Source organism: Mustelus asterias, chromosome 12, assembly GCF_964213995.1.
Source record: "Mustelus asterias chromosome 12, sMusAst1.hap1.1, whole genome shotgun sequence".
NCBI classification, from domain to species: Eukaryota; Metazoa; Chordata; class Chondrichthyes; order Carcharhiniformes; family Triakidae; genus Mustelus; species Mustelus asterias.
This window is the reverse complement of record NC_135812.1, coordinates 22,596,355-22,619,874: the sequence shown is the minus strand read 5'-3', so window position 1 is coordinate 22,619,874 and position 23,520 is coordinate 22,596,355. Positions and strand designations below refer to the sequence as shown.

At 42.4% G+C, this 23,520-nt stretch overlaps 1 protein-coding gene and 1 non-coding gene across 2 annotated transcripts; both read left to right on the top strand.

Moving 5' to 3' along the window:
* Positions 1 to 13,784: 13,784 nt before the first annotated feature.
* Positions 13,785 to 20,487, top strand: LOC144501316 (large ribosomal subunit protein uL23). The gene is made up of 5 exons (XM_078224921.1): positions 13,785 to 13,904; positions 15,350 to 15,530; positions 16,511 to 16,687; positions 19,030 to 19,099; positions 20,416 to 20,487. Exons 1-5 carry the CDS (start codon positions 13,880 to 13,882, stop codon positions 20,428 to 20,430), a joined length of 468 nt encoding a protein of 155 aa, XP_078081047.1. The 5' UTR covers positions 13,785 to 13,879; the 3' UTR covers positions 20,431 to 20,487.
* LOC144502152 (small nucleolar RNA Z17) lies at positions 16,296 to 16,367 on the top strand. Its single transcript, XR_013499289.1, has one exon. It is a non-coding gene; the product is annotated as a small nucleolar RNA Z17 (small nucleolar RNA).
* Positions 20,488 to 23,520: the final 3,033 nt, after the last annotated feature.

The window sequence follows — 23,520 nt, the reverse complement described above, 5'->3', positions numbered from 1 at the left end:
CTAAACATCAAAACAAAAACAAGTTTTAAAAAAACTGAAATGCTCATTCTGAATGCTGGGATTTGGTTAGACAGAGGAGCTTGCATTGGGCAACTTAACTTACCGACATGAATTTCAATTCCAGGTGGCATATTGACAGTTACAAGTGTATTCATTTTTTACAATAAGCAGATCTTGTCACCTGTCATCCACAAGCTGAATGTTTATTGATAATTCTCCCTTCACACCAGGGGATATTGTGCTGCAGTCTCCTTCTTTGAGAGAGACAACTATATCCACATTGGAAACAGCCAGATGTTTTGCTAACAGTGTTGTACATTCACAAGTTGAATTTGTATATAAACTATTTGTAAGTCACTCATCGGTTCATGGTATCATAAAACCTCAGCTTGTGTTCATGTAACTATTGTGGTATTGCTCACAGATATTCCAGGGTCTATGATATATTTCTAGTGTTTGCTGTCAACGTCTCGGATCCCAATCAGCACTATTACCCTGTTACTGCACATCACAGAGCCTGTACTGTGTGAACTGGGAGGCAGACAACACTGCTGTATGAATCTGACACACACTTGTTATCTGGACTGTTAAAAAAGATAAATTTCAGGAATCTTTGTCGCATTTTACAATCTGGTTATTTGCAGCTCAGCCCATCAGAAAGCTATCTATAATCCTCATATCACTAATTCCTACAACCCTGCAAGTATATAAAGGTGACATTTGATTATTGAGACATAGGCAATGTTGTGCTCTGTTATATATCAACGGTTCTGAAACAAATGCAAGAAGATGGTCCAAACAGGAGCAAGAAGTCCGAACTTCTCCTTGATCTCCTGCACTTGGAGAACGCCTTCTCCAAGGCGGCCTTCGCGACACACGACGGCGCAGAGTCGCTGAGCAGAAACTGATAGCCAAGTTCCGCACACACGAGGACAGCCTCAACCGGGATATTGGGTTCATGGCACACTATTTGTAACCCCCACAGAGTTTCACTGGCTGTCTTGTCTGGAGACAATACACATCTTTTTAGCCTGTCTTGATGCTCTCTCCACTCACATTGTTTTGTTTCTTAAAGACTTGATTAGTTGTAAGTATTCGCATTCCAACCATTATTCATGTAAATTGAGTTTGTGTCTTTATACGCTCTGTGAACAGAATTGCCACTCACCTGAAGAAGGGGCTTGCAGCTCCGAAAGCTTGTGTGGCTTTTGCTACCAAATAAACCTGTTGGTCTTTAACCTGGTATCTTTAATGGTGGCAGGGGCCATCTTTACTGGTGGCAGCTATGATGACAGTGTTCATGTTCACTGTGGGCTGGGTTTCTTCCCACTCAGCTCCAGGTCGATGGCACTATTTCAAAGAAGAGTTGGGGACTTCTCCCCAGTTTCCTGACCAATATTCATCCCTCAATAAACAGATTATCTGGTTATTATCACATTGCTGTTTCACTCATTAAAAGAACGTTGATGGCACACAGATGTTGGTCTGTGATGCCAACTCAACCAAAGCAGAAACTGAAGCAGAATCCAATGTCCCAATGAATGGAGTGCCCTCACTGGAAAGTCAGCTGTAAGTGCCTTCTCTCCATAGTGACTCCACTTATTTCTCCCACGAGATAATCTTTAGGTTGGCCCTAATGCTAATACTCAGAAAGGACTGTTCACGGCACTGCTGCCTCATTAGTGGGTAAATGTTTCCTCAGAGCATGAAGATCTGTTAGTATTAACAATTTAAGTTATAAGGAAATGAATGGAATGTTGAGTTAATCTTTATTTGTGGCTCTCCAGGTTCTAGAATACACACCAATGCCTTGAATGGAATAAAAATGAGGAGGAATATAACATGGACTGCTAAGGTCCAGAAGATCCCAAACCCTGCCTCTGCCAGATGCTCCCTGGACTGAGTGCAATCTATATCAAGGAAAGAAATATTCCATAGGGTAGTCATTTGGTTTGAAGAATTCAACACTCCAAAATGAAACTTGTAGGAATGCAGGGCAGGAAAATTCAAAAAAGACAAAGCAAATAAGAAATAGGAGCATGATAAAAGGGGTGGCACAGTGGTTAGCACTCAAAGCTCCAGAGACCTGGGTTCGATTCCTAGTTTGGGTCACTGTCTGTGTGGAGTTTGCATGTTCTCCCAGTGTCTGCGTGGGTTTCCTCTGGGTGCTCCGGTTTCCTCCCACAGTCCAAAGATGTGCAAGTTAGATGCATGGCCATGCTAAATTGTCCCTTAGTGTCCCAGGATGCGTAGGTTAGAGGGATTGCCGGGGTATATATCTGGGGTTACGTAGATAGGGCCGAGGTGGGATTTTTGTCGGCGCAGACCCTACAGTGCAAACCCTACAGTGCAGATGGGCTGAATGGCCTCCTTCTGCACTGTAGGGTTTTGTAGTTTCTAAAATACTGTGGGTGCCGGGATCTGAAATAAAAACAGAAAATGCTGGAAAATCTCAGCAGGTCTGACAGCATCTTTGGAGAGAATAAAGCCAACATTTTGAGTCTCGATGACCCTTGTTCAGAGCTCAGATAGGAGTAACAATAGGACTAAATTATGCACCTTAAACAGCAAGACTGATAGGGAGGTTTTGTGGCACAGTGAAGCTCTGTGTTCGAGTCCAACACCAGGATTTGTTGGCCAAGGAAGGAACGCACATAACATAGTTCAACGGGCTAACAACCAGCTCGGAAATCTTTCCCCCCGCTATTCCTCAAAGGAGAAAACCTAGTGTGTCTGTGAAGATATGCTATGAAAAACAAGACAGTAAGACTGCCAGGGCTTCAGTGGAAGGCATAATCTTCATTCCCCAGCCTACCTTCAACCCAGGTTCAGACACACCTCACGCTTTCTAGAACTATGGAGTAAATATTCCAAATCAGGTTGTCAGCACAATTCAACCTTGACGTGAATTCACTGGGGACAATCCACAACTATGACTGTTTATCCACAAGGTCTCATTAAGATTGGATTTTTGAGAGAATGGTAGCCTTGTGTGCATACTCAACTAAATCTGGTCCCCAGTCATCCTGCAGACAATTTATCTGGGGAAAAATTGCAGACAAGAGTCAGAAGTGAAGGGGGAGAAATCTGTTACGTGAACAGAAAATGCTGGAAAATCTCAGCAGGTCTGACTGCATTTGTGGAAAGGGAATAGAGCCAGGGAGGCACAGTGGCACAGTGGTTCGCACTGCTGCCCCATGTGCCAGGGACCCGGGTTCAATTCTGGCCTCAGTCACTGTCTGTGTGGAGTTTGCACGTTCTCCCCGTGTCTGCGTGGATTTACTCCGGATCCTCCGGTTTCCTCTCACAGTCCAAAGATGTGCGGGTTAGGTTGATTGGCTATACTAAATTGACCCCAGTATCAGGGGAATTAACAGGGTAAATCTGTGGGGTTACGGGAATAGGGCCTGGGTGGAATTACGGTCAGTACAGACTCGATGGGCCGAATGGCCTCCTTCTGTACTGTAGGGATTCTATGATGATATATGTGCTGATTAAGTGCATTGGCTATGCTATATTCTCCCTCAGGTGTACCTGAACTGGTGCTGGATTGTGGCGACTAGGAGATTTTCACAGTAACTTCATTGCAGTGTTAATGTAAACTATTTGTGACACTATAAATACACTTCTTAAAAAAACTTTTCGAGTCTGGCTGACCCTTTGTCAGCTAAAATCTGTTAGCAAGATGATCAGGAGGGGAGCTAAGCTTTTGAGGTCTAAATCGGTGTCCCCCCCACCCCCCCAATCCCCTCGTTTAGTCTTGCCTTCCCGAATATTCCCATTGAAAGGGTTTCCAGACTTCTGCCCGGGAGCCCAATCTCAAATCGTCATCTCCCCCCCCCCAACCCCCTTGCTTTTCTCCGGAAACTACAAAACATGACTTCCTCGAGACTGGAAGGAAGCCAAAGTAAATGTTACAATGAACGATTAAGACAAAGTTTGTATTAGTGGGGCTGCATCCACGACAAGCGAGTTGATAGCCTTAGCGTGCACCCTCCTGTTTACTATTCTGTCAGCCTAACACAAAGTAACAACGTGGAAAGAAGCTGCAGTTCTTGCTTGGTTTTATAAAATAACAATCTTGGCTTGTGGATTTATTTTCCTCCAACTTTGTATCAGTAAGCAAACTCGACACAATTGAACTGATACTCACCCCCGCTACCAGTGGTGCCTGACTTAAGTAAGAATGTTAAATAAATAAGTGCGCTTAGTTGATTTCTTTTTAAAAATCAGTTAAATCCGACAAAGATGTTTAAACGGCCGTCCACAGATTCAGGGAGTGAATCATGGAATAACATTGTCCTCTGCATACCAGGGATCAAACCGCGCGGAGACAGGAATTTTGGACGAGAGTTTCTTTTAACTATTTCTCGTTACCTTGTTTATTTCTGTGAAACTGACACTCGAGGCGTTTTGGTTTTTTTAAAATTTCTTTCCCGAGTCGGTTAGTGGCTGATTCAGCTGGATGCGGTTCCTACGGACGATTCTGCAGAAGATTCCTCCTGCGAATCTTCGCCGGAGATTGTCCCAACGTGGCTGGGTCTCTCTCTCTCTCTCTTTCTCACAAGAATAGGATTGACTTTGTCCCAGATTCCCAAATCCCCGCAAGGCGCCCAGCTAGAGTCGGCAGCTGTTTCCCATTCCCTGTTCTAGGACTCCCTCCTGCTTGTTCCCAGGAATCACAGCAAGGACTGAATATTTCACCCACAGAGATCACATCCTTTTACACATTTGGTATTGGGAGGAGTGCTATACTTTCCCAAATGTTAAGAGAATTGAATAAGCGAAAAATAATTCAAAGAATACAACATGTTTTTCCTTCTGCTATTCGGCATCATCTTGTATTTACAAAACGCCTTTAAGTCTAGAAGTTAAGTTATTGTCGATAAAAGCGAAAAATTGTCCTATCTGCTGTTTCTACCGAATTGTTAAAATAAATTAATGCCCTCTCAATAGGACAGACAAGAGCGATGCAGTCTTGAGCGGTGAACCACTGGTTTGCGAATATTGGCAACAGCAGTGTCTGAACCTTGTATATCCTTCGGGAAGCGGGAGGTTTCCAAATGACCAGACCTGATTGTATTATCAAACCATGCCAGAGATCTGGCGTTACACAGTTGGTAAACTGCTCAGTGTAGTTTCTGAGATTACAATGCATTTTACTGTCGAAAGCGCATCTTTTTTGCAGTGCACAAGGGTCAGCTCCACACTGAAAGCCACCCAGATGTGAATGGATAAATGGGGCTGGACGAATATACAGAGAGTTCTGAACGTTGTGTAAAGCTTTTAGCTTGGAGGAAATAGGAAGACTCCTCTGTAAAACTGATGGATTATCAGAATATAACAGTGACCTATTCAAGAGTGGATGAACTCTTGGGATATTCTATGATTGAATGTAATTGTGAGAATTGGATGTCTTATACCCAGAATCATGAATAGCTGGGAATAGCTGTAACTACAGGCTGAAATTTGATGTTAGGTGTTTTATCGACAGAGGTGAAAGATACCTGTGAATGAGTGTTGCGGCCTTAGATGTTCAGCCTTTTAATTTAATCACAACTTTGTTCCCTTCAAGTAACCAAGACCAAGTCACTGAGTTCTCTTAAACAACTGTTATAATGCAAGCTGTAAGGAGAACCCTGGAAAGTCACAGTCTGTGACAAGCCAGAATACAGAATTCAGGAATACATAAGCAGTTATAGTTTCAAATTTGATTACAAGTAATTAACATATACCAATCAAGGTATAAGAATGATCTCTGTCCACTCATAGCTATTGATTAAGGTTATATTGTGCATAAGATACAGATATTAAAACCAATCACAATCATTTCATGTCTGCTAATTATAATATCTAATCAGCATGAAGACTTAATCATGTTAGCTGACCTAATTCATAATTGTTACAAGTTATCATTGATGTCCCAGTTTGTGTCTGTGTTTGTGGATATCACTCTCTCCTCCCATGTCCAGATGTCTGATTAAATGAATTTTCACAGATGCTTATCTGTGTTGACTTCTATAAAAACCTCTGGTTTTTCTCATAGCAGTTTATGTGATTTTTAAACGTGTGTGATTATTGACCCTTTCAATGAGCTACAGGCTGGAATCTAATTGAGAAGGTTAAAGCGGATGGTATTGATGTATTTAAAGAAAGCTGGATAAAAAATGAGGGACAAAAGAATAAACATGATGGTAGGATGAGACGAAAGAAGATGGATTGACGCTCATGTGGAGGTGAAAGAATTCCATGGCCCAATTGGGCCAAATGGCTAGTTTTGATCCTGTATGTCTATATAAATATCACTCTATATATTGTGGAGATCTTGTGTAACAGTAGCTCCGGGTTTGCATCCCATCCCAGGACTTGATGGCTAAGGAAGGTGCATTTATAACACGGCTAACAGGTTGAGTATCAACCTGCAAAATCCTTCCAACACATCAATGGCAGTCTATAGAGCAGGAGAGATTCTTAGTCAAACATGCTTGTTGTAGAGTAGCGCTCCTCAAGCTATAAACATCTGAGGACAGGCTAGCGACCTGTCCCAGCAGAAGTTTGGTATGAGAACAGATTAAAGTCTGCCAGGAGTATAGCCTTCTTTTTAATGTAAATGCATATTGCCCCAATCTCAATAGATATCAATGCCACCTCGAGAGGCCAGAGAGCTGTTTCTGGGAGTTCTACAATGGTAAGTTTTTAAAAGTGATATCCTTTATCATGTCATGATTTGAATCCTTTTGATCTCGTGACTACCAGCAGTGAGAACATATAATCAATAAAAGGGTACATAAAACAAAATATCGCTTCTTTTAACGTCTATTTTTATCCATTTCTTATGACATTTTTTACATTTTGATGACATCATTGATAAAATTGCCATCAAATGTTATTACTTAAGTGCCACCTGCTGGACTTTTATAATTTGGAACATGTTTTGTAATTTAGTTAAAAGCAAATGCTGAGTGCTGGAATCTTTGACAAAGGGTCATCCAGACTCGAAACGTTGGCTCCATTCTCTCTCCACAGATGCTGTCAGACCTGCTGAGATTTTCCAGCATTTTCTGTCTTTGTTTGCAATTCAGCAATTGTCTCAGGGTATTTAACCTTGAGTTACTGTATATTTGCATTATATTCTTCAGATCCCATACAACATGCCCTTTCTTGGTTTCTCAACCAAGCTGGCCTCCATTGCTCTTCACCTTATCTTTCAGTCAATTTATTGCAGTAGCATTAGTCCAACTCCAGATTTTCCCACATTCTCGTGCTCACAGAGAGATTTCAGTTTCTATATGCAGGGTTGAAATTTTATTCCCTGACATTTGTTCGCGAGCTCAGCCTTAATTAGGGTGAATTATTTATTAGAAAATACATTGCATGTCCATCACATTCTCCGACCATCTGAGAGTGGAAAGACACACTGTCAGATCTCTTCTTACAACCTAAACACTTGGGTGGCATGGTGGTTAGCACTGCTGCCTCACAGCTCCAGGGTCCCGGATTTGATTCCAGCCTTGGTTGACTGTCTTTGTGGAGTTTGCACATTCTCCCTGTGCCTGTGTGGGTTTCCTCTGGGTGCTCTGGTTTTCCCCCACAGTCCAAAGATGTGCAGGTTAGGTGGATTAGACATAGTAGATGCACAACGTTATGTAGATAGCGGGGGAGAGGGGAGAAGTGTGAGGTGGTGGTGGGGGGGGAGGATATGTAGCCTGGGTTAGGTGCTCTTTGGGAGATTTGAGAGTTGGTTCAGACTCGATGAGCTGAATGGTCTGCTTCTGCACTGTCGGGATTCTATGGATACTAATACAGATTTATGCAGAGTCAAAGCAGCGCAGAAGCAATGATATAGATAAGACACCAGTAACAGTACAGTAACCAAACTAATGTACAATTGTGTTGAATATGTTAAACAACAGAAACAACCCCTGTGTTTATTCTTGGGAACAGAAGGCTAGATTGTCCTTGACAACCCTCACCCTGCCCATTGCATGTGAGTTGCAACAGGGTGTTGGGAAAAAGAGTGGGTGCAGTGAATGTGTCCCTAATGGATTTCTCCACTGCCAAAAGATGATTGATCTTGTATTGAAAAGATATCCAAGCTATAAACCAATATCTCATAAACACAATATAATTTGCACAGAATGAGTAGATGAACAATAGTGCAAATTTGCAAACTTTTTTTATCCTTCACAATACAAAAATCAAAAAGAATAATGATGCTTTCATGAGCTGGCTTTCAACATAACTGAATGGGCCCTGAAGAATAAGGGTGTTTATTTCTTACAAGTTAAAGACTGCTATAGTTGTGCGTTGCTACATACCAAAAGGACTCATTGCTCAGGATGCCATCTCTCCACCAAACACACACAAGTACAAACGGGAAATTAAACAGTTACTTTGCAGACATGGTGATTATTTTAAATGTTTCTTTTAAAGTGGTACGGTGGCACAGTGGTTAGCGCTACTGTCTCACAGTGCTAGTGACCCGCGTTCAATTCCGGCCTTGGGTCGCTCTCTGTGTGGAGTTTGCACATTCAACCCGTGTCATTGTCCATTTCGCTAAAATGTCTGCGTGGGTTTCTTCCGGGTGCTCCAGTTTTCTCCCACAGTCCAAAAATGTGCAGATTAGCCTTATAGGCCATGTTAGGTTGCCCCTTAGTACCAGGGGGACCAACAAGGTAAATACATGGGGTTAAAGGAATATGGCTTGGGTGGGATTGCTGTCAGTGCAAGCTCAATGGGCTGAATGAACTCGTTCTGCACCGTAGGGAATCTATGGAAATATTTTCAATGGGGTTTTGATGAGGATGTGATGGGAATATTGTTGGCATTTCTCCATGTACACCCCCTGCACATGCTTTTTGTGTAATATTTTCTTTATCCTATTCAGTCACCATATTTAAAACAAAGGTAAAGATATTACCGTTACTCTTTCTGGGGTTGGGGAGGTGTCAGTGCGTATCTTATGTTTTGCATTTTAGCGAAATGGTCAATGGCCAAATCATCAGATACAGATTCCAAGGCACTTCTTTCAATTGAAAGGATCGCAAGGGGGATGTCTCGGACTGGAGGGGGTGTGTGTAGGGTGTGTGTCCTGGACCAGAGAGGGGGGTTTGGACCAGAGGGATGGAGGTGGGGTCAGACCGGGGGAGGGGAGTGTGGGGACCCAGACTAGAGGGGGTCGGAGCTGGAGGTGGGCCGAAGCGGAGGGAAGGGGGTCGGACCAGGAGTGGGGATAAGGGGGTGGACCGGGAGTGGGGTAAGGGAACGGACCTGGAAGGGAGGTTGGGCTGGGGATGTTGTGGGAGGTCCCCTGAAGGTTCGTGTGCATGCGGAGTATTCCGTGTGAGGCTGGGTGTCTTCTAACTCTTTCAGAGTAACTATCAGGGTTAAATTGGCAGGATCATCCAAAGTTAGCAATTTAAATCACTTTGTCGGATGCTTCCCAGCCCAGTGCAATTGTCCAGGGGCAGTTAGCAATTGCCAGGTAAACCCTTACATGGAGGTGGGCAGCAGCTTCTTCCCTGCTGCCATCAGACTTTTGAGTGGACCTATCTTGCATTAAGTTTCTCTACACCCTAACTATGACTGTAACACTACATTCTGCACCCTCACCTTTCCTTTTCTATGAATGATATGCTTTGTCTGTATAGCGCACAAGAAACAATACTTTTCACTGTATACATATGACAATAAGAAATCAAATCAAATCAAAATCTTTGCACTTCACAGTCGGGTGTGGAGACATCTTAAAGCACTGAATGACCTTTCACAACTGCAGTTACTCACTGGGATGGTGAGTGTAACCTGTACCACTTCCTTGTCAGATAGAAACATGAAGAGTCTAACAGCTTGTACATGTCTTTCATGTCAAGATTCTCACCAGTCTCTCATTTACGACCTTTAAATTTTTCGCAACAAATACTTCCTCTGGTTGTAATTCTATTTTGTAGTGTTTTGCAAACACATTTCAGTTCTCCGCAGAGAGTAAGGTTTTTGAAAGCAGGTTGAATGCTTGAGCTCTGCTTTGACAGTAGAAAATCTGTCCTCAAGTTCAGAAATCATCCGGTCTAAACAAGGGAAAAATAATTTTGTCTTGAAATTATCTGGTGTCCTGAAATCCTCACTTACACCACCCATTGATTCAATCACAAAATTATTCATGTGTTTTTCTTTGCTCTGCTGTTGTGCAGCTGTTTCCTCAAAGCCCATGCCATAACTTCCCAGTTCCCCAGTGTCGCATTTAGGGCATACCCCAATGATGCACTGGGGAATCCCTCTAGGAAGTCCCCATGCAATGGTTTACCCGGCAATTGCTAACTTTCTCTGGACAATTGCACAAGGTTATGGTGAGTGGGCGAGTAAGTGGAGCTGAGTCCATGAAAAGATCAGCCATGATCTGATTGAATGGCGGAGCAGGCTCGAAAGACCACATGCCCTACTCCTGCTCCTGGTTCTTTATGTTCTTTAATCTTTACCTGATATCCATTCCCTACAGAGAACTCAAATTATGAATATAAATAAATTATACAGGAAAACAACCTGATCATATCCAACCATCTGTTTCAAACTGTTCAACTTTCAAAAGTTGTTCACTCACCTAAAAAAGTAAAACTAAGTTGGTTCATGGACTTAGTTACCTCTGCACAGTAGTCTTCATAAGACCATAAGACATAGGAGCAGAATTAGGCCACTTGGCCTATCGAGTCTGCTCCACCATTCAACCATGGCTGATATTTTTCTCATCCTCATTCTCCTGCCTTTTCCCCATAATCCCTGATCCCCTTATTAATCAAGAACCTATCTCTCTCTGTCTTAAAGACCACTCAATGACCTGGCCTCCACGGCCTTCTGTGGCAAAGAGTTCCACAGATTCACCATGCTGAAGAAATTCCCCCTCATCTCTGTTTTAAAGGATCATCCCTTTAGCCTGAGGTTGTGATCTCTGGTTCTAGTTTTTCCTACTTGTGGAAACATCCTCTCCACATCCATTCTATCCAGCCTTGCAGTATCCTGTAAGTTTCAATAAGATTCCCCCCTCATCCTTCTAAACTCCAACGAGTACAGACCCAGAGTCCTCAGCCGTTCCTCATACGACAAGCTCTTCATTCCAGGGATCATTCTTGTGAACCTCCTCTGGACCCTTTCCAAGGCTAGTACATCCTTCCTTAGACATGGGGTCCAAAACTGTTCACAATACTCCAATTGGTGTCTGACCAGAGCCTTATACAGTCTCAGAAGCAATTGTATTAGTACTCTTGCTGAGACAGGGTACTTCATTGCAGAGTTAATGTAAACCTACTTGTGACACTAATAAATAAAATATATATAAACAACTTTGATTTTGCCTTTGTGGGTGCAGTGGGAGCAGTAGAGCTTTTCACCTACCTGATGAATTTACAACAGGCTTACATTAACACTGCAATTAAGTTACTGTGAAACTCCCCTAGTCTCCACACTCTGGCACCTGTTCAGGTACACTGAGGTAGAACGTAGCATGGCCAACGCACCTAACCAGCACGTCTTTCGGACTTGTGGGTGGAAACCCACGCAGACATGGGGACAATGTGTAGACTCCGCACAGACAGTGACCCAAGTTGGGAATCGAACGTGAGTCCCTGGCACTGTGAGGCTGCAGTGCTAACCACTGTGCCACCGTGCTGCCCCAGGTTAAATCACCACCAGTTAGCTCTCCCCCTCAACGGGGAAAGCAGCCCATTGGGAACATGGAGACTTTACCCAAATATTGCTCATAGCATCATGAGGAAATTATATGTATATTTATGTGTAGTAGCAGCTGGAATGTGGAAGAAAGACAGTAATAAGTACTTTTTCTCAAGTCAGATAAAAATATACAAAGTGAGAGAGGGATAATTATACATGAAGCTCCCTTCATGGGGAAAGAGTACCATTGGAGAAGAATGATAGAAGTATAGAGATAAGAATTTTAATATATCATCAGTAGTCATTCACCTGTGGCATTGCAAAAAGGGGAATCAAGACCAAATGTCATTGAAAGGCAAGGGGATAATTGAACTATAATACACTGTTGGAATTCATTCTGCTTCAAAGTTGAACACTCTGTCATTTTCATATTCCCTTTATAAATTTGAATTTTCACATTTATATTGGCCGATGTCTATGTAAATGGTCATACTGTACTTATGCCCTCTTGCCAAATGGAGTGATGGGAACAGTTCCATTGTTGGGAGACTGGAATTATAGGATGACAAGTTTAAACAGGAAATTTCCTTGATAATTGATGTTGGTGCAGATGTCAATTTCTTAATTTATGAATAGGGGTATGCATATCCTAGATAAAACAGCACAGAACGAGGCCTTTGGTGAGCCTGTGCTGACATACAAATAGAAACATAGAAAATAGAAACAAGAGTAGGCCATTTGGCCCTTCGAGCCTGGGAAGGCAGTGGCGTAGTGGTATTGTTGCTGGACTAATAAACCAGAAACCCAGGCTGATGTTCTGCAGACCCGGGTTGAAATTTGAATTCAGTAAAAAAATCTGGAATCTAATGATGACCATGAAACCATTGTTGATTGTTGTAAAAATCCATTTGCTTCACAAATGTCCTCAGGGAAAGAAATCTGCTGTCCTTACCTGGTCTGGCCTTCATGTGACTTCAGACCCATAGCAATATGGTTGACTCTGAAAATGCCCTCAAGGATGGGCAATAAATGTTGGCCCAGCCAGCAACGCCCACATCCCATGAACGAATAAAAAGCCATTCGTTATGATCATGGCTGATCAAGATCTTGCTCTACAACCTAGCTATGACTGTAACATTACATTCTGCACCCTATTCTTTTCTTCTCCCCTATGTACTCTATGAACGATATGCTTTGTCTGTATAACATGCAAGAAACAATACTTTTCACTGTATACTAATACAGGTGACAATAATAAAGCAAAGATCCCTTCATCCCTTTATATATATATGTATGTCTGTGTGTGTGTGTGTGTGTGTACAGTAGAATCTTCTGATCATGTTTGATAAATATATTTCAGAACATATGAAAGGCTTGAGAAGAGATGGTAATAGAACTGGCGGCATGGTGACACAGTGGTTAGCACTGCTGCTTCACCGCACCAGGGATCTGTGTTCAATTCCCGGCTTGGATCACTAGCTGTGCAGAGTCTGCACGTTCTCCCTGTGTCTTCATGGATTTCCTCTGGGTACTCTGTTTTCCTTCCACAGTCCGAAAGACGTGATGGTTAGGGTGCAATGGCCATGCTAAATTCTCCTTCAGAGTACCCGAACAGGCGCCAGAGTGTGGCGACTAGGGAATTTTCACAGTAACTTCACTGCAGTGTTAATGTAAGCCTACTGGTGACCCCAATAAATAATATATACAAACAACTTTGATTTTGACTTTGTGGATGCAGTGGGAACATGACAACTCTGCACCTATCTCATGGATTGACAAATTTTCACCTACCTCATGGATTTGCAACTTCTTCAAATGAGTCAAAATTTTGGATTTTCCCTGTTACTTCATGTAAGCCTACTTGTGACACTAATAAACAAACTTTAAATTTTAATAGAGACAGTGGCTCAGTCAGTAAGTCACAATGAGCCCTGGGCCAAAATATATTCACTCCATCTGACGAAGGAGCTGTGCTCCGAAAGCTTATGGTATTTGCCCTCTTTTTAGGTCAAACCAAATAAACGAACTCAGATCAAGTCAGGAACCAAATAAACCTGTTGGACTTTAACCTGGTGTTGTGAGACTTCTTACTGTGACTACAACTCCCAGGGGGCTCCGCGTGGGCAGGGGGCGGGGCGAGAGAAGGAGTCTCGCGAGATCTGTCGCTGCTCCGTGCACTTTAGCCCGGGCGGCCCCGTGCTCGTTCTCTTTTCCCAAGATGGCTCCGAAGGCGAAGAAGGAAGGTGAGGGGCGTGGAGTGATGGCGGCTGCGTTAAACCTCCCTCCTTAGAGCAGGCAACCCGGCGGCTTCTCCCGGCAGCGAGCAGCGCCTCTGCCTCACGGGTGGCTGGGTTCGAGCGGGGATATTTGAAGCCGGGTTGCGGGTTCAGATCAGCCGCCTGGCAACGTGGTGAATGCGGGGCGGATAGTAGTGGTGGCTGCGGGAGGCCGCGGATTCCTGTCCCGCTCCAGCTGGAACAATGGCCCTCTCTCTGTCACAGGGCCTGGCTCCAGAGTTGAAGCGTTCCCTGGGGCGGCTGGATCTGAGAGCGGGGAGGGATCAGCCATGATCTGATTGAATGGCGGAGCAGGCTCGAAGGGCTGAATTTGCCTCCTCCTGCTCCTGATTCCTGTGTTGCGCTGGGCGGCAGTTCGGGGCTTTTTCCCCCCAGAAGGTGTGAGATGGAGATCTCTCACACTTGGCCATTGCTACTGGGACTCTGGGCAGGAGCAAGGCTCATAACCTGGAGCTGGGCCCCTGGGCTGGGCCCCCCCTCGGGCTGCTGCAGGTGGGAATCCTCGTGTTTATCTATCTTTTTAAATACGTAGAATCCCTGCAGTGCAGAAAGACGACATTCAGCTCATCGAGTCTGATATAAAGGCAAATTACTGAGGATGCTGAAATCTTATATGTGAACAGAAAATGCTGGAAAAAAAACTCAGCAGGTCTGACGGTGTCTTGGGGGGGGGGGGGGGGGGAGAGAATAGAGCCAACGTTTCAAGTCTCAATGACCCTTTATCCGAGCTCAAGAATCTGCACCGATTGTATGAAATAGTGTTTCAACCAGGCTCTTCCCCAACCCCCTGCATTCATCCATGGCTAAATTAGCCTGACTGACACGTCTTTAGACGCTAAGGGGCAATCCACCTAATCTGTACATTTTTGGATGGTGGGAGGAAACCGAAGCACCCGGAGGAAACCCATGCAGACAGGGGGAGACTGTTTAGTCACCCAAGACTGGATTTGAAGCCAGGTCCTTGGTGCTGTGAGGCAGTAGTGTTAATCAGTGTCCAGATTCCCCTGTGACCAGCAGTCTGAATGCTTTGACACAAATGTAATTTTGTTTTGCTTGGGATTACCTGATGGCAGTGTTTCTGTGTTGAATGCCATTACCGTGTGGTCCAGGAGTCTTGGAAAGCTCCAAACTTATGGATAGAGGGAATACACTGATAATTGTGGAAACTGAGTCTGCCAGTGTCCGTCACGAGTGTTGCAATCCCATTACCTTGCTGTTTTAAATATTAAAAAAGGAAACCTGCTCAGTTTTTTTAAAGTTGAAATGTCTTTTTAAAATGTTGATTGTCAACTTGCATGTAACTTTGCATTTGGGAATAGGTGTTTGTTTGTTTTGGGGCAAAAATGTTGAGATACAGGACGTATAATTTGAAGGCTGCTTTTCCTCTTTAGCTGTCCCTGCCAAGACTGAAGCTAAATCCAAGGCCTTGAAAGCAAAGAAAGCCATTTTGAAGGGAGTTCATAGTCACAGGCAGAAGAAAATTAGGACAACACCTACTTTCAGGAGACCAAAGACACTCAGACTGAGGAGGCAACCCAAGTACCCCAGAAAGAGTGCTCCCAGGAGGAACAAGTATGTTTTCAAACTGCTTAACTTTTTAAAATAAACTTTACAAACCCTCGCCACAATAAAATTAACTATTGGTCCTTCACAAATGGAAAGGGTAAAAGTTCATGTCTGGAGAAAAGCAAAATATTGTGGTTTTGGAAATGTGAAGTAAAAGCAGAAAATGCTCTGCAGGTCAGGAATTCTCGAGCGAGTAGGGAGATTTAACATTTCAGATTGACCTTGCATCAGAACTGGAAAAAGTAGATGCAGGAGAAAAGTTTGTTCAAGGAAGGCTGAGGTAAATCACATCAAAGAATAGGATCCTCAGCCACGTGCTGAGTCATATTCTCTTTCAGACTCTGATGTAGTGCATTGTTCTGTGGCTTTTCCAGTGTGGGTTGTAAATGGTGTTGTTTGCTCTTCATGCATACACAGACTGATTATGGTGCTGTTCCTGTTAAGATTCCCTAACTCCGTACTTATCCAGGATCAAACTTGGGCAATTTTTGTTCTACCATTGTGCTCCCCTTAAACTACAATCATCCTCTGAGTCTTTAGGGTTGACTAGTCCTCTGTTTTAAGGTTTGGAATAGTAAAATGTTGATGGCTTTTCAGCTTTTTTGCATTTGGGTTGTAAGTGCTTTATGGCTCCCATTCTACCTATGCACAGTAAGATGTTTTTACTTCAGATTAAAGACAAAAATTGACATTGAATAGGAGGAAGAAAATGGCAGAGTTGTGGGAGTTTGTTAATTTATCCCTGAGTTGAGAATCTGCAGGAACTTAACTGGTGCAAATGATGTTTTTTAGCGATCAAAGCATGAGAATTATATGATTATCATAATATTATACTGATGCACCTTAATCTGCAGATACAATGTAGTTTAATATTGATACTTGGTAATTCCTTTTGAAATGTTGTTCCTCTTTTCCATTAGAGAACTTGTATCTACCTTTCTATGAACAGATTTTTAAATTCAAGCTTTTCTGCATGTCTTATACAGGTTGGACCATTATGCAATCATTAAGTTCCCTCTGACCACTGAGTCCGCAATGAAGAAAATTGAGGACAACAATACTTTGGTTTTCATTGTTGATATCAAAGCCAACAAACATCAGATAAAACAGGCTGTCAAGAAACTGTATGATATCGATGTAGCTAAAGTCAACACTCTTATCAGGTGAGCAATGGAACATTGAAATCGAATACTGAATGGTAGATACCCAGAAAGCCAATATTTTTCCAAAACGGTGAAATATGTTCCAAATATATTTCAAGGACTCATAAGTTTAAATTTGAATGCTTGGAAAATTGGGAGGAAACAAAGGATTCCCAAATCAATGAATGCACGCAACAAGGTATTTATAGACTGGATTTAGTACATTTTTTGCTTAATTGCCCCTTGAGTTTCCATTTGCAGCTTGCCTTACCAAGGTATTTCCTAGCATTGTCACTCAGACTTTGGTAAAATAGGCTGAAATGGTTATGCCATGTCCATTTCAACTTTAAAATGCGCAGTTAGAAACAGAGAACCCTTTAAGCCGTAACACTAACTGAGTTGCCGACTTGGTGACAATGCTGCAGTTAGTGTTCCTGAGAGCTCGTAGTAAATTCATGTCCAGTAAAATACAGTGGAACGCTTAGTAAAGGGTGAGACATGTCTCTGAACTGTTTCAGGATTAATATTGATAGCTCTGTGGTGGTTTACTAATGGACTTTGACTGTTGGGGAAAAGTTTACGATAACCACTTTGGGAAATTGTAATCCATAAAGCAAGAGACGAAGTTGGAGAGTGCTTGAAGATATATGTAAATGTCAAGAAAGGTTTGTTTTTTAACAGTGCAGAAATCAGTGGAATTTAATCTGAATCTTGACATGAGTCCTAATATCAGAAGGCTGTCAGAAAATTCAAATTTATCTGGAACTAAATTTGGGAGTTTATTGTATATCAGAAAAATTACTACTTTTGACCATTAAGACCACCAGCACTATGCAGGTGGCATTACGTAAATGCAACATAGGAAACATGACAGGCAGTTTGCAGATGGTAAGGTCCCACAGATAGCATTGAAATGAAGGCTCATTTTCCAGGCAGTTGCAAAGTGATGGCACATATCACTGGCCTTGAAGAAAGCGAAAAATCTAGTGATCTCTGCGGCTTGGATTTCTGCTTTCCCACATGAGTGAAATAAAAATTGGTGCACAAAGTCGAATCATGGGATTTTTGATTGAAAACTTTATGTAAAATTAGTCTGTCAGGACCAGCGAGTCCTTCGTTAATAATTTAGTGCCACATTTTTTTAAAAAAAAAGATAGTTACACCTCATTAACTTTCTCTTTGCACCTTGTTTTTGTCAAGCTGGTTATTTCTAAAAGAGTGTTGTCTCGGGGGCTACTTTTTAGTGACACTGATGGTAAATGTGGGCCAGGACACGGGAGAACTCTGCCCTTCAAAATAGTGCCATGGGATATTCTGCCTACCTGAGAGGGCAGGCCACTTCATATGACTTGTTGCAAAGAGGAATCATATTCCTGGTGTATTTGTGATTAAATTCACTTGCATGCTTCTTGATGCTGAAGTAAGCTTTAGAAATGTGTCCATCAGCATGATAGCAAATTATATCTGGGGAGTGGATGATGAGTGCAGCATATTATAGTTATCCATTTTCCTAGCATTCATTGCAAATGTGGGTAGTTTTAGATTATGCAATAAAACTTTTTTTCAGTTGTCAGTTTGCTGAAGTATCAGTTACATTTATAATTTTGAGTGGCACTGATGAACTGTGCACCCAGGGAAGTAATGGTGCAATGGGATATTTTTAAAGACTATGTCCAGTATCATGCAACGTTAGATGTTTTTTCTGATTACTCATTATGACCATATTACTTTCATGGTGTAAAGGATATTTTACTTGTAAAAAAAAACTAAAAGATTATTTTTAGAGACTTTTAAAAATTCAAAAGAGTGAATGACTTTAACTGTGGAAAAACCATAGTGAGCAAGAACTTACCAGGGAAAGAAATGTAATGGAAAAATGTGCTGTGAGATTATGTTGCTAACCGATCTGAGGTAAACTCTGGAAATAGCACTGCATGCACAAATTCTATTGCCCTGATAAAAAAAATGCAGGCTTCTGTGATGTAAAATCAACTGTAAAGGTCCCAAAGTAAGGGAGCAAAGTTCTGACAGGAGGGATATTCTTTGTAAAACACTCAGATTTGAAGTCACAATTGTTTGTTTTATGTACAGGTTTACAAAATGGCATTAGGACTAGAATTGGTACTCTTAAAGAGAGCGAGAGACTGAGAACCTTTGTTCAAACCTGACTTGTGATCTTGTTGGAACTGTAAAATTGGGAATAGATGCCATTGGGTCATTGTGTAAATGATGGAAACTGTTTCATCTGATCAATATGAAGAAGTTGATTCAAAGGAACCGCTGATGCACAATGATCAACTTTGGGTTATGTATTCATCTCCTGCATGTTTATCCCTGGTTTATAATGATTGGTGTCTCTTTAGGCCCGATGGTGAGAAGAAAGCCTACGTCCGTCTGGCCCCAGACTATGATGCATTGGATGTTGCTAATAAGGTAACAATTTTGAATGTTTTGACAACTTTATTTGCTCTTGAGCTGCTGATTAACTGGGGATAGGTTCACCAGGCACCAACAATCCTGTGCTCCTTTCAAATTGGCTATTCACATACAAGCCTTGTTAACAAATTCTGGCAGATGACTTGACTGGAGGACTTACCAAATTGATGTGCACTTTCCAAGGATGGCCAGTGATAAGATCCTTGAATGAACTTATTTCCTCCTCAGTCAGCTATTTATTCTTTGCCCCAAGCTGCATGCAAACCTTTCAGTAGTTTGAATTTTCTCCACCATTGTCATGTAAAAAGTACGAGTTCTCATGCACCATCATTCAGCTGCAATGGAACACTTGCTTAAATTAAACTGCATGAGTGATGGCAGGTGCAGGAATACCTTGTTGAAAGAGTTGAGACGCTTTTGAGGGCCAAATAGACATTATGGCTCAACTGGAAGTGTGCTTAGGTTTTCCTGCTTTCATTTGTGTCCCATTGCCAAGCCTGTGCATGTACACAGGCACGTAACACCTGAAGTTGCCTTCAAGAAGGTGCATGTCGTTACAATCGCATAGTCTAATAACTTTTTGAAAGATGAATTTTCCAAAAGACCAATGAAAATAACCAAAGGAACATGTTTCACTTTAAGACTTTTACTGTAACAAACTAAAATCAACATAGATCAAAGATGAACAGGTGACTAAGGCATCAAACTAGAGAAAATGTTAAATTTCATGAACACAACCAAAATATATCATACAAAACGGTTTTACTTTGCACCACCTCTCTGGCATATGCAGCATTAAAGGAACAGTCACTCTCAGCCCGTTAGCAGATGTTCACCTCTCCACCGTGACCAATCAAAACTTGCAATGACCGTTGATGGTTCCACTCTGTCTGAATTTTCTGGATTTGATTTTCACCTGTAGGTCACACCTTGACAGCTCCCTGTTAACTTCCATCTTTAAGAGTCCCATTTGTTCTTAATCTTTTGAACAGAAATTGAACCCTTAAAAACATCCTCCTCGATCTATGGCACAAACATTTATCTCTGCTTTTCCACTGCTTGCAGCTTCTTGTTCCTGTCTTATCAGCAGCACCTTCTGAGAGACAAGTTCAGCACTTGTTCTCCAGAGTGTTGTCCCTCCTGGCTTCTTGTGCAAAGTTGCTATGCCTCCCAGAGACTTTCCAATGATAAGTAGTTTAGTATGCAAGGGATTTGTGGTATACCTTTGAAGCACTGGGATGATGTTTGACTTGCATGGCCATTGTGAAATGGTGTATTTTATACTCTGCTCACTTTGTTTTCTTGTTTTGCAGATTGGCATCATCTAAACGGGTTTCAAGAAGAGCTGTACAAATATTTCAATAAAATTTTAAACAAAAAATGAATTATTTTGGTAATGTACATTGGGCTTAGTACATCGTATTAAATGTGTTTTTGACGCCAGGTTGAGCTTCAGATCCCCTCAGTCTGCCTGCTGCTGAAGTCTTCACCTGTGCTGTTGTCTTTTCCAAGTTGAACTGTTCTGATGCTTCTGTTTTCCACCAACTAAGCTTGCAGTTTATCCAAAACATGCTAATTTATTAATGCTGTCATTGCCCAGTTACATTGACTTGTTTAAAAATGAATTTGTGCTTTAATCTTTACCCATCTTATTTCTGAAACCTTCAACTCCATAACACCTCCCTCAAGTTCACCAATCATTTGTGCACTACCTTTCACCCCACTGCCTGGCTATGTATTATGTTGCCTCAGTCTCATGTTGTGGTACAGTCACTCCATTAAGACTTATTGAGCTGGCTTTGATTCACCTGTCTTAAATGGGCATTGATCTAAGAAATGTTACAAGGAATAAGAAATTTCCACTGTTGAGCAGAGTTCTGAATTTTCGATCACAAAATTCTGCCCTTTTAATTTTTTTTCCCAACCGTTGCCTGGCCCTGGGGAGCCATCGGCACCGCTGTGACAGGCTTTCTGTGGTTGGGAGGTGTAGAGTCTGTGTCCCCATTAGGTGCTGCTCTTGAGCCTGCAGCGTATCATCCAGGCGCCATTGGCACAGGCTGGCTAGATCGTTTTGCCCATTCGGCGCTCCTGTTATTGAGTGATTCAACTCTAACCCAAAGGTGATCTGGTTAACTTCGAACTCCAGCTGCAGGTGAGAAGGAGAAACCAGTTGGCTGTGTTTCTAGCCACATCCACTTTCAGCAACTACTATCACTGCTGGCCCAGCTTGCTTGGAAAGCCAGCACTACTAAGCTCCCAGTGCTGGAGAAAGCTGTGGCCCTCAGTTCACTGGCCTCAGCTCCTGTGGTTTTAGCGCCTATCCTATGGCAGTGACTTGCATTTCCAGTCGGTGTGGATCCGAATGGCGCCAGCTGAAGAGGATCCGCAGCTGCCTACTGACGGGCAACAATGAGGAACCCAGTCCGTGCACTAGCGGATGAGTGGGTTGGTCTGGATGGGGAGGAAGGGAAGCAAGTGTAGATGGTGAAGGAGGGCATGAGTGGGTGAGGTGAAGGGGCTGCTGGGGGAGGCAGGTGGAGAAGAGTGAGAGGCTTTATTAAGTCTACTGTTAGAACTTCTATGTTCAAGGTTCACCTGAGAACCAAAACTCTTCGCAGGTTGTGAAGTTTCTGGTAGTCGAATATCTGAACCTTGCTTTACAAGGCCCTTGCTTCAACTTGATATCAACTCCACTTAACTATAGACTTATAGCAGAGCAGACCGGAAATCATAATCGGACTGAATTAACATCTGAAAGTGCATTATCGTACATCAGTATCCAATTATGTGTGCATGCATGAGATTGTGTTCAACGTTGTGAACTTATTGTGGACATCACTGGCAAGGCCAACCTTTGTCTCCCCAAATTGCTGTTGAGAAAGTGGTGGTGAGTTAAAATGGATCATGTTAGAAAGCAGATGGGAAAGCTCTACACAAACCAGGATGGTCATATTCTGTTGGTGTCGACTTCATTCTGTATTACACACACTAATTGAATGCTGAGATCACTTTGTTTGCATACAATCGCAGTGGTCCACTGTCTTGATGGTAATAGAAGGTGGCCAAAGGAAAATTTATTGTTCTTATACACTTGGTCTAATAATTACACCCATTTGAAATTGACTAGAAATACTTGAATTTCACTACAGATTATTATGTGATTCCTTGTCAATTTTCAGACATTTTTTTGTCTGACCACTTGCCTGATTTATTCAAACAATGTCTCTGCAGTGTCTTGGGATGCCCATTTTTCTACAGCATCTTGTATTTGTGTAGTGCCTTTAAACTGCATCCCACTGTGAATCAGCATTTGTTCAAATTTGATCCAAGCCGTATAGGAAATATGGCAAATGTCCAAAAGCTTGGTTAGAATTAGATTTGAAGGAGAAACGGTGAGGTTAAAGGAGGAAATGTAAATTGAGGTGGTTTGGAACATATTGAAGAGGTAACTGTCCCAATCATTGCATATTAGTAGGTAAGATTGGTGAATATCAGCTTCAGTGACGTCAAAGTCTGATGTTGGTTAAATTTGTTAAAGTTAATTTATTAGTCACAAGTAAGTTTCCATTAACACTGTAATGAAGTTACTATGAAAATTCCCTAGTTGCCACAATCTGGTGCCTGTTTGGGTATGCTGAGGGAGCATGTAGCATAGCCAATGCACCTAACCTGCACATATTTGAACTGGAGGAGAAAACCAGAGCACCTGGAAGAAACCCACACAGGCACAGAGTGACCCAAGCCAGGAATTGAACCCGGGTCTCTGGTGCTGAGAGGCAACAGTGCCACCATGTAAAATCTGTCAAATTTCCTCTTCATGGCTGAGAAGTCCTAGCTTTGTATTGCAGGAGCTTCCTCTGATTCAAATAAAAGAACTAGGATGAAATAACAAATTTCTAGCATTAAGGAAAAGTGGCTAGAGAGAGTCTTGCTAGCGTACAATAACCAGTGACAGGCAGTCAGTTTCACCATGGATGTACCTCTCAACCATGCAGGTAAGGACCTGAATCAAGTAGGTGAAGAGAGCTTGGCTAATTGATGTCCTATCTCACAGATTAATAGCTAGTACAAGCTAATGTAACAAACTCCGTTTGGGAGATATGGAAATTGATACAGATCCAAAGCACCGGCAGGTCACTAGTTGTGTTAAAGCTGGCTCGTTAATGGAATGTGAAATAGAATCTCTAGTGTAAAAGGAAGCCATTCAGCCCAGCAACAGAGCATCGTACCCAGGCTCGATCCTTGTAACCCCACCCTACAACTTGGGACATTCGGGGGAAATTGAGTATGGTTAATCCACCTAACATGCACGTTTTTGGACTGGGAGGAAACTGGAGCACCTGGAGGAAAGCCATGCAGACACAGGTAAAACATGTGAACTCCATACAGTCACCCAAGACTAGCATTAAACCTGGGTC